Here is a 12,246-nt window from a genome sequence, read left to right as displayed (position 1 = left end):
TCTCTTTTTCACATAGAAGACATATATGGAAAATCTGCTAAACAAGGATTCCAAAATTCGTTTAAACTTCCAACCTAGTTTAATAAGGTAAACAATTTTTTTATGAAATTCTTGTGAAATATAAAATTGTAACTCTTCGAATTTCTTTTCAACTTACGTGAGAATTTAGCTGTTTTGACACTCGAGGAGAGAGATACAGACAAATTATCAAAACGGATTCAAGTTTCTAACTTTGGATAAAGTTTTCTAGTTGGAAAATGATTTTTCCTTTTCTTCTTCTTTTCATTCTCATCAACTTGTGGCTTCTATTGGACTCTTTTATAAGTTTAATTAGACTTGGATCTTCATCATTAATCGGTCTTACAGAATGTCATCTTTTAAAGTTCGGAATCAATTTTGACTGATTTTACAATTAAAGCCCTAAAATAAAAAAAAAATTAAAACAATGTAAAATATTCAAATTAAGGGGCTAAAATGTATAACACTTAGCGCCTAACATGTCTAAACTACTAAAAAAAATTTGGTTGCATTCATTGCACTAGACGTATCTAACTTTTCATTATTGCATGTATAATATATGCATCCGTACGTGTATTACATAGACAGTCTAGATGCACCCGTTGCACAACCAAATATTTTTCCTCATCTACACTCTGGCCAACAAGATAGGGACATAAAAATTGATTTTGTGTTCACCAAGTCTTTGGCCAACTTCAATGGCTTATCTTCCTTCTGGCCTACAAGATTGGGACACAAAATTAGTGACTTTTTGGTAACACGGAATAAAGATTTGTGTCACTTTCCCTTTCTCATTTTGCTGTTTGGAATCCAGACTCCAAATTATTTTCTTCCGAACAAAGAAGTCCCCAATTCCTTGCAAATATTGGATCTTCAACCAATAAAACACCGGAATTTAGACGTACAGCAGATCCATCAACTCCTTTCTACCTCTCTGGGTTTTGGTCAGGCAGAGAGACTGAAATGGCCGCAGCAGCAGTGGCATCGGTGGTGATAGAAAAACTGGCGCTGATTGAGAAATCATTGATCGTGGACAAAGTGATAGATCAAGTACTGGAGGAGATCAGAACTGCTGCGAGACTGATGATGCGGGATGCTGAAGAACACAAGCTAGACTGCAACGAAGAAGGAAAGAAGTGGACATGTGACTATCTTGGCATTCTTTATCAAGTGGAGGATGCTATTGAAACTTTTGCTCTAGCCCGTCATCAGAGGAAGAGCTCACTGTTGCCGATTGGTGGCTGCTTCAACCACTTGGGGTTTTCCCAAAAAAGCCTCCTTAAGAAGATGCTGGAAATCCAAATTAAAATCAAAGAACTCAACGACAAAAAGGCTTCTGCTCAACCCTTACAACATGATGAGGATCAAGAAGAAGAAAAGGAAGCTAACGCTTCTATTGATTGGCCGAGACTTGAAAAAAGTAGTAGCAGTAATGGTCGTGCAATTTCTCAAGTTAAGGTAATGCCCGCCCTAGCCTGTGCCAATTCAGTACGACGTATCAGGTCTGCATTGAGCTTCAACGATTGCCTGCGGAATTTTACCGATGAACGCAGCATCACACATAATGTGAGCCTGTTGAGCGAATCGGATCGGTGGGAAATGTTCTTGAAGAATGCCCGATTGCCAGAAACTAGTATTGACAACCCGTCTCTAAAGCAGAAGATTCTGGAAAAATGTGATGGTCTACCCCTGAGGATTGTTCTCCTTGGTGGTCTGTTATCGACCAAGAAAGAATCAAGTTGGAATGAATGGTTTCGAGTCGTTGACCAATCAAATCGTGATATCTTCTCGTTGAGTTACGATGAGCTACTCGTTCACTCAAAGCTATGTCTTCTTTATTTAGCGCTTTTCCCCAAAGATTATGATATCCCAGTAAGGAGGTTACTTCGGTTGTGGCTTGCAGAGGGATTCGTGAAACGATCTCCCGAAATGATCCCAGAGGATGTGGTACAGGAATACTTTGAGGATCTGGTTAAAAGGAACATGATTCGGATATCTAAATTGAGGTCCGATGGAAGCGCCAGAGGATGTCGTTTACTCGGTGCTCTACATGATAACTTATCGTCCAAAGCACAAGACATCAGCCTATTCCACATCCACCGCAACTCCAATAGCTGTGGAGCTGCAAGTCATCGACTAAGTGTTCGTAGGATCGTTGAGTACGACGATGTTAAGAATTGCAATCCTTCTGAGTTCCAGAACGCGCGGTCTTATATTTCATTTAACTTTCAAAAGAAAGATACACCGGCAACGGAAGTAAGGCAATTTGTCAGCAAACTCATTGGTAAGAAAGGCTTTGGATTGCTGAGGGTGCTTGATCTAGAGTGTGTGTACAAACCGAGTTTGCCTGACAATCTGGGAGATCTCTTTCATTTGAGATATCTGGGGTTGAGATGGACTTTCTTAGATTACCTCCCTTCCTCGGTGGGCACCCTGACCTACCTCGAAACATTGGATTTGAAGCACACGTACATCAATAGTCTACCCAGTTCCATTTGGAAATTGAAGCATTTGCGACACTTGAATCTCAATGAGATTCTACTTGACATGCCATCACAACCACCCAATTCCTGTCTCCTTACATTATGGGGATTAGTCATAGATCACAAGAGCCCGGTGAGGAATTGTTTGGACAGGTTGAGGGACCTTAGAGAATTAGGCATTACACTCCATTTGAGCACCGACCCAGAAGACAAAGCAGAGATTCAAAAAAAAAAGGAAGACATAGCAGAGGTTCAAAAAAAAAAAAAGGAAGACATAGCAGAGGTTCAAGAAAAAAAAAAGAAAGACATAGCAGACTGGGTCGCAACTTTAACTGCTCTTCAATCTCTAAGGTTGAGATCAAAGGATGGGAGGGGATGTCCAATGGACCTCTGTTTGAAGCCATTGTCAGGTTTAGAGAAACTTTCCCATTTGTATTTGCTGGGGAATTTACAAAAGTTACCAGATATAAAAGATTTCCCATCAGCAGTTAAAGTTATCACATTGTCAGTCTCCCGGCTGACGGAAGATCCCATGCCTATCCTGGGGCGCCTGCCAAGCCTAACAGTCCTCAGGCTTTTAGCAGACTCGTACCTTGGGCAACAAATCACTTGCCCTCTGGATGCTGATGGAGTTGGAGGATTTAGAAAGCTTCAAGTCCTGAAACTCTGGATGCTGAAGGAGTTGCAGGAGTGGGAATTAAAGACGGGGGCAATGCAGAGCCTCAGAAAACTGAACATCAGATGTTGTCATAGACTGAAGAACATACCCCAGAGACTGATGGAATCGAGCACATTGGAAGAATTGATTTTGACAAACATGCCAGATGCATTCGTAGCTGATGTTAAGTTATACCGCACCGCTACTGTCAAGAATTTTGACTCTTTGCCGGTGAGTTTCTTCTGTTCTTAATTTTACATTAAAGCTACTAAATTCTTAAACTTCACTAGAATTAGTGGGGGTAAAAGGGGAAGGAAGAGAAAACTTCCATGTCCTCCATTCTTACTTAAAATGTTTGCATGCTAAACACTTACTTGGAACTGAGCTCTTAAATTTGTCGTCATGGCAGTGGAAACAAGATATTCTTTCGGACGGGGGCATTAATGATCCAACTATTGCTAGAGATGCTGAGGCTGCGTTGGCCGGCTGCTCCCATATAAAGCCAGAAACTTGAGCTTCAATATGTAGGGCCATTTCCCACAAAAAGAAGGTTCACATTTTTAACTTGGAATCGTTTCCACTGTGTGCTTCATCTTCTCATTCTGTTCAATGCTGTAGCTAGTGCTAGAGGGTCTCCTCATTTGTTCCTTGTTTAATTTGTTGGGATTTATATATCGCATAGCAAATTCTTATTTGAATTATAATGACACATGTATCTGAAATATTTATAATTTATATAATTGATGAATTCAATGTATTATGTTTTGATTTATTATGGAATTGAGAGTATCCACTTGATTACAAGAAATATTTATATATGTATGTGATGACGATCAATACATGAATTTAAATAGTAATCATAAATTGTTCATAGTCGGTAATTATGGATGAACTCATTATTAGCTAAGACTTGAACTAGATCCGCGTTAGGTTGAGATATATTGCGAGAGCCGTCGTATGTAATTGCTTCCTATCACTGTCATGGCATTTGACTCTTAAGCATGAGAAAAATATAGACTCTTTTATTAATTAGTAATTACTTTGATTTGTTCGGCGGAATCTTCGGAATCTATAGACCGGCACTTTTGGTAATTATGTAATTAATAGTTAGAGAGTTATATTTTCAATATTTGCATTATTGCTACTTGTATTTATTTTAAATTGATTATGGTTGATCACAAAATAAATTCGAAGGCTTTCGTGTGTTTTTAGACAAAATGATTTATATATATTTATTTATTGAAATTATTATTTTTGTCAAACAAATGTTTTATTGTGATCAAGTCAGAAATAATCAAAGTTACCAAAATAAATATATTAATTAAGTAGTCAAATTGTTGAATTTATTTATCCAATAACTAATTATGCATAGAGGGGTCAAAGTGCAACATTGACTTAGATGTTATTTATTATTTAATTGGAGTTCAATTAATTTCTTTTAGTGGAGTAAAAATTAATTTATGAATTGATTGTATTAGGTCCATGAATCGAGCCAATTATTAATTCATTATAGCCAAGAAAATAATAACCCCAAAGGATTCTCACTCATAACCCAACTTGATATTGAAATCTTATTAGATTTGAGATATGTGAATTAGAGATTGAGAAGGATTTATTGTTTCCTTTCCTTATCTTTATGTTGCATATATATACATGATCTATGTATATTTTATGTGTGACTTTTGGAAGGAGAAAAAAAAAAAAAAAAGAATATATTTTTCTCTCTCTAGAATTTTAGGGTTAGTGTTCTCATCTAATGGAGGCTCCCACAAGTCTAATTTTCCAAAATCATTCATGGAGGTTTATGGGTGATCCTAAAGGTAAGACCATTACCAAGAAGAAGGAGATCTAAGGAGAAAGCATCTAGCAAAGGGATCTACAATAAATAAGAACATTCACTTTAGATGAAAGATCTAAGGTTTACTCAAACCTTGATATAAGTATTCAATCTATTAATTGAATGATATATCATATTTTATTTTTACATAAAACTTGTCTCTATGTGATAAATCAAGATCTATATATGAAAATCCCTCATAAAGTATTTTTTAAAACTTGCATGTTTCCTAACATAATTACGTACTGCCACATTTTTGGGTGAGAAACTACTAATACTTGTACAACTCAAGAAGCCTACTTAACCAACAAGGATCATGACTACAGTATAAATGCTAATCATGTTTAATAAAGACAAACTTATTTATTCAGATTCAAAAAAATTACTACAAATTAAAGAACAGAAGGGAAAAACAAAAGCAGAAAAGCCTGAGCTGTGAACACCTTGAGCTGATGCTTAATAAGAATCAACCCCATCAGCAGCCCGACCAAATAATATTCATCATCTATTTTGATGCATGCCTATTAAGCTATAAAGCTGAACACGTCAACCACAAACAGGGTAGTTTAATGAACAACTCTACGTCCATTTTGTGCCACTTTCTTTCTCATCGAGGAACAATGGCAGTTGCAAAATCCCAGCTTCCATTCTACTCAATTTTATGGAAAAGTGAACATGTGGAGCAGACATTGTTTAAAGGTTGATAAATTAAAGAGAAACTTTAAATTTATGCTTCTTTGCTTGTGATTATATCAAGTCCAAATGATACAAGACATCTAAGTCTAGCTGCTGAAAGATGCTTTCAGTGAACTAAGCAGAGGTCTATGTACCATGTGAAGAATTGAAATGAAAGAGGGGTTGTTTACTATCAAGCAAAACACAAGGAGACCCCATAATGCTGCGACATTGAATGAAAATAGTCCATCTAATGGTTGCGAAACTACTAAAAAGAACTCATTGCCAAGTGTTTTATTTAGATTCTAAATCTTTTTACTGGCAAGTATTCTTATAGAAGAAATGGTTTATAGGAAAGAAACTTGAAGTTTTCCACTTAAATCAGAAAGAAGCATAACAGTAAATTAGATATGAGTGGTTTGACCTCTGGCAATCTGCTTAACCCTAATGTTGGGTTCTGGAGTGCCTAAGGTTCCAGAACATGATCCCCGGCACCTTACTAAATCCCTTTTTCTAAAATTTCTTCTGTATCACTTCATAATCTGTTTCCCACCCTCTCAGCCAACCATTCATGTCATTTACTCCGAAAGAACTCATACGTGGACCATAAATAATTGGCTCCTCAACCTCGGTATCTGAATCACTCTCTGAATCTTCATTCTCCGGATGCCAATAATGTGCATGAAATGGAAACTTCTTCATTGCCTGATCAAATTCCATATCCCTGAAAACAAAGATCTTGTTTATCATCTGCTCTTCAGTTAACTTTCCATCAACGAGGACCATATAGGCTTCCTATAAGCTCTATCTCTGGTAGTATAATAAAATATCGGCATAGTATCATATTCTATTAAACTAACTGAATACTTCTTTTACTAGATTCTACATCAGGTAATGGGAAATATTGGCTTTTAATGTCAGATGATAGTTGAAGTTCTCACCAATTTGTAAGGACTCACATCTGAGCGAAGTAGAAGTTCCAGACGATATTGTATTATACTACCAGACAATCCATGAGCAAAAATCAGGCCACATAAAGTAGGCCACTTTAAGGGGGGCCCTTCGAACGCCAAACCACTTCCATGGAAGTTTGCCCTTGAAAAGCCTCATTTCCGAGCAATTGCAAGAGTAGCAATATTGAAGAAAAAAAATCAAAATGCATTGAGAATGTATTACGTGTCAAACAGGCCGAAGGGCGGCATTTCTTTAACAGTTAAGTGTGCACTCCAAAACTATATCCATCAAAAATTTCCTTCACTTATATGTGCAAAAACCAAAAATAAAAACCACAAAAAAAAAAAAAAAAATTTACAAGGAAAAAAAAAAACGCACAATAACTAATACCTCTATATTAAAAAAAAGGATTAAGCTGCATGACTACGTATATAACGTGACACTCGCTTAACTTGGTACATTATATCCTCATTAATTAATTACATAGTTACACGGAAAGTTTTATACAATAAAAATGATACATATCAACTAGTACATGTATACAACCTCAAGATTTCAAACCTCACTGTACGTGCAAAAATTTATTAATTTTAAAAAGCCAAAGAATAAAAGCAACTCACTCAAATAAAAGAACAATTCACTCGATGAAATAATAAGAACAATTCAGAAAAAAGTCTGTAATACTCAATGATCTTTATTGGAGGTCTATGCCTTTATTTATATACAAATTGAGGTAAAATTATGGTAGGATTCGCTATACTTGTCCTCCACGTTTCTCTCATATACAATTTATTCCATATACAGTTTCTTCTATACAAAGTTCATTCCTTGTTTAACTCCTTCCACGTAGAATTCTTCCTATGTAGAGTCTCCTTCTATATAGGACCCTTTGCAATGCTGTGATTTGATTGATCCGGATTACATTTAGATCATAATGAGTATCGGGTGGAGAAGTTGACATTAGTACTTTTGGGCTGATGATGGCATTATTTTGCTTGATCCAAAATTGGGCTTTGGAAAGCTAGTGGGCCGGAATAAAGAGGTGGTAACTCTTTTAATGACGTGGCTGATTTTTATTGGTGGGGGGATTTTTCCCTCCACATTTTTCTCCCATTTACCTCTTAAATTGAACAACGGTCCCTAATTAAAAGGGAGTTGATTTTACACGGTTACTTAGAAGTGTAAGAGGCGGTTTGGCATTGGCTATTGGTATTCTGACAAAAGCCTCTTTAAAGTTCGTTTCTGTCATCACCGTGTTTCATAGCCTCTTTTTCTTCTCAGGTTAGTCTGTATTTCTCTTTTGTTGATTTCATAATATGAACACTTCACCTACTCACAATCAAGTAGAGCATATAGATTCTAAGGCCACTCCCTCAGCGTCTTCCGTTCTTCTTAAAACCCCTCCCCCCAAAAGTTCTTAACTCTCTTAGTGTTTTAGATGATTCGAATGTGATGGGAGATGATTCTTCGCATCAAGTGGAGGAATCCACTTCCGAATCTGAGGAGATCTTTACCCAAAAGGAGAGAGAGATGATTTTATCGGTCCGTCGTATTAAGTTCTCTGTTGACTCCGTGTTGGAAGAGTTTGAGATTCTTAAGGGGGTGGAGATAGCCAAGTATCCTTCCGACGCTGATTTCAGTTCCGGTGAGGGTGTTGGCAAGAATGAACTACTCTTGTCTGTTAGGCACCTTCATGTCCTTTGTTTTCCCCTTAACCCCTTTTACCATTTAGTATTTTATAAGTTAGGGATTGCTCCTCTCTAAATAAACCCTAACTTCCTGAGAATAGTCTCGGCTCTTCTTATCCGTCGAAGATTAGAGGGAATTGATCTGAACCTTGCTGATTTGTTATTCAGCTACACCATTTCCAAGCACCAAACAAAGCTTGGTTGCTATTTCTTCACTTCATCTCTACAACAGAGATTATGTACTCACCTTCTTAATTCTAAGAAGAGATGAAAAGAGAGGATGATCATTGTTCGGGGGAATTGGTTTGTGCCCCAATCTGCCAAACTCCCTATCTTTCAAAAATTTGGGATTTTAGGTATAAAGGGGGTTTTCTTCTTTTCATCTGGAGTGTTCCGGCTATTTTCCATGCCAGGTTTTACTTTTTCGTCGTATTTATGAATTTCTTAGTATTTTTTCAGTATCGTTTCCATCTTCGGTGGCTTGGAACAGGCTCTCTTTCCTTGAAGAAAAGGTGTGGCAAAGTCCTTCATCTGCGGAGGATTTTCTTTCTTCGTCCAATCTTAAGAAAATCGCTGATAAGCGCTGAATATTGCATAATGGAACTCCTAAATATACGTATGTTAAGACCTAAAGTGATACTTCTATCCAGTTTTAGACTAATTTATGCTTATTTCGTGTTTATAGGTACTTTCCCAAAGAACAAGTTAAAACCATGATTTTATGATAAAAAATTGATATTGAAGCTTATAGGGCCGTTGCCTGTCATCTAAAGCAAGCTTGGAGTAAAAATGATGAGAATTATGGACCTATTTCAGTATTTTGGACATAACATTTTACTCAAAACTCCAAATTGAGCAAACTTAGCAGCTCTGGAAAGAAGACTTAAAGTCCGATCTTTTTATCTCTAATAGCCATCTCTAAATTCGCACTCTAAATGGGTTAAAATCGCATGGGCTCGAGCCCTATTCTTGAAAGCTCGAGCCCTGTACCTAATGCTCAAGCTTTAGTTACAAAAAGCTCGAGTCGAGACCCAAAAATCAAGTATTGAGCACCATAAAAGGGGGATCGAGCACTATTAAACGGAAAAACCCAAATATATTCTAAGTGTTGATGGAAAAGACGCTTCAGAAAATATTGGAAAAAATTTGGCTAAGTATAGAAGTAGGGATCGAGTACCATTCTTGAAAGCTCGAGCCCTGTACCTAAAACTCGAGCCTTAGGTACAAAACTCGAGCTTTGCTATTAAGTAAGAATTTTCAAGTTGTAGGATTTGTTCTAATTCAGTTATAATTTATCCCAGATGGGCCCAGATTACCCCAGAAGACCTAAAAGCCCATCCAACCCTTATTAGAAGTTAATTCTTCTATAAAAGGAGGCACAAGGCCATCATATCAGTGGTTTTTCATATATCTTTCTCATTATGGCTTTTAGGGTTTTGAAGAAGAAGATTCAAAAGGAGTTTTGCTGGTCTATAGCGATGAGGACTACAACAACACAGATGATATCTTGTGTCGTCATGAGTAGTTAATTCCTCTCTTAGGGTATTGATGTAGCCCGAATCTGAATACTATGGTTTGATGGTTCTGTATTTTGGGAATTTATTATATTATGCATTTTGATTGCATGATTATGGGCAATTGACTTAATTCAATTGGTTTTTAATGATTACATAGTTTTTGAATGATTAATACCTTGTCTTAGATTTAATTGTTCTTAAATTATATTCAATCCATTCTTATTGTTTTTGTTCTTTTTGGATAATTAAGCAAGCAATATATACAAAAGAAATTAGAAAACAAACGACAGCAATATAAATGCAGAGAGCTAAGACTGGTACTCTAAATTTCGGATTTGGTTTGGTGGAGCTAGTAAATTAAGGTGTTTTAAATCCAGCCACACCAAGTTTGATATTTTGAGTAAAAAACAGGTGAAAGAGAGATGACGAGAAGTGAAGGTTTACAAGTGAATTCACAAAAGAAGAGATACAAATTCAGTTGTAAGAGAGCCCGATTCAAACTCAACACATCCATCACCATTTTTGTTTGGACTAAGTCGTTGGATAGCTGAACAACTAATGATATGACATATTTTTAATTAATTGCAGAGAATTACTAATAAATTCACTGGGCATGCAAAGAGCAAAGATTAATAAAAGAATAAGTGACCTAAAGAAAATCAAATCCTTAACAAGATATTTAAAAATTAAAATGCATGCAGTCAATAAGGAGTACTCAAATTAGTATGTGCCCAAAACTTCTACTTATTATTATTTTGTATGCATTAAAGCATAGACACTTGCACAGCATAATTTGTACATTATGCTTCAATATTCATGGTACGAAACACGATCATGATGATACATATATATATATATATATTAATGTTTTATGGCTGCTTCAAGTTCTTTTTCAGTCGTCTTTTTCTTGTCCCAAGTTGGCTTCATAAAGCATGGTCATGATCTTGTGAGATGTCACCGTGACGTGTTCCACACTCTTCTTGACCACCTGAAATGATCGTTCGTCCAAATGCTTGTTAGTATAGCATTGCTGACACTTGTTTGTTTCAACGATGGTTTCGTTCATTAAGAAATTCACGTTCTGGTACCAACTTTCGGTCTCATAGTCCTCCAGAGCTACTTTAAATTTCCATGAGGAAGCGTTGAAGGCGTCCTTGCACACATTGAGGCAAGAGGCCTCCGTCGCGAGGATAGCCGGCGTGCCGAGACGCTTGAAGCATGGAGTCAAAGCTGCCTCTGATGCTGATATTCCCTCTTCAAACAATTTCTTGAAGACCCTATGGTTAAGGGGTTTGGTTCCTCCTGGCCTTGGGGGGGCCTGTGCAGCAGCCTCCGTTGAGAAGCAGGACAAGAGGACCAGAGAGGAGACCGCAACCACGAGGAGTTTGTTGACGAACTCCATTATTGCTGCGCAGATCGATTACAATAAGATGTTTTGGGATATGATGGAAATGAAAGGCTACAGGATGGGTGTTTATATAGGGGAAAATATTGCATGGTCTCGGTGTCTCCCTCTAATTAATAATGGCTATGCATGAAAATAGCCTTTTTTTTTTTTTTTTTTTTAACTGGTCAATCTTCCAACCATTGTGAGGCTAAAAAAAAGTGTCAATTTCCTATATCTAACATAATTAAATAACCTCTTAAAATAACAAAATTTATAATATCACAACGTCAAATTTGATCTTACTGCTAATGTTAAATTAAATGTGAAAAATTATTTTTCTAAAGTAACGAAAATGTCCCTTTAAGTGAAGTTACAATAGAGCCACTTTTGAACAGACACGAAAAAGCTCGGTTGTCTCGGATATAGAAGTCGACGCCACCATGCGGATATGATTTTCTAGCGAACAAGGGAAATCACATCTTTATTCCTTTTATAAGATTAACAAAAATAATATTATCTCATGCCAAATCTACTTATTTAACCAAACCTCATTTACTAGTTACATCCCAATTAATAGTATACATTTATAAATATTTATCACAATTTCCATTCTATATTATTAGATAATAAATGAATTATAATTACACACAGTTAGTCTAGCTAAAAAATAAGAGAATAGTTTGCCTTGTCCTGCAAATTTTAAAATTTGCAAAATATATTTATAGATAACACATATTTTACTATTATACCTAGTGGAATATACATGTACATATACAAATAAAATTTTCTGCTACGCAAAATTGTATGCAACTTGAAACATCACCTAAAGTCATCACTTGAATGCACAGAGTGAGACCCCTATAAACTATAATTATTCGTGTTAAGTCATTCATCACAAATAAACATGAACCCTAAGATCTTTGAACTTCATTATTTTCACATTGCTATAATGCATAAATAACGTAATTAGATATAAATACCTCGATCTATAATTGTAAATATCTTGTTGAGATCAAATTCAACTTCTAG

The 12,246-nt window shown here is 36.3% G+C and overlaps 1 protein-coding gene across 1 annotated transcript; it reads left to right on the top strand.

Annotated features, from left to right (window-relative positions):
- Positions 1–665: 665 nt before the first annotated feature.
- LOC132303325 (putative disease resistance RPP13-like protein 2) lies at positions 666–3,924 on the top strand. Its single transcript, XM_059800542.1, has 2 exons — positions 666–3,390; positions 3,569–3,924. The coding sequence occupies exons 1-2, from the start codon at positions 982–984 to the stop codon at positions 3,671–3,673; spliced, it is 2,514 nt and encodes an 837-aa protein (XP_059656525.1). The 5' UTR covers positions 666–981; the 3' UTR covers positions 3,674–3,924.
- The last annotated feature ends 8,322 nt before the right edge of the window (positions 3,925–12,246 follow it).

Source organism: Cornus florida, unplaced genomic scaffold, assembly GCF_030987335.1.
Source record: "Cornus florida cultivar Cherokee Brave unplaced genomic scaffold, ASM3098733v1 CherokeeBrave_3.0.0_Hap2_Chr04, whole genome shotgun sequence".
NCBI classification, from domain to species: domain Eukaryota; kingdom Viridiplantae; phylum Streptophyta; class Magnoliopsida; order Cornales; family Cornaceae; genus Cornus; species Cornus florida.
This window is presented reverse-complemented; position numbering and strand designations above follow the sequence as displayed.

Excerpts from the sequence above, each read along its gene's own strand:
- LOC132303325 (XM_059800542.1), top strand. The coding sequence starts at position 982 with ATGGCCGCAGCAGCAGTGGCATCGGTGGTGATAGAAAAACTGGCGCTG. Across the intron at positions 3,391-3,568 it reads AGAATTTTGACTCTTTGCCG|TGGAAACAAGATATTCTTTC; the intron begins GTGAGTTTCTTC and ends TCGTCATGGCAG.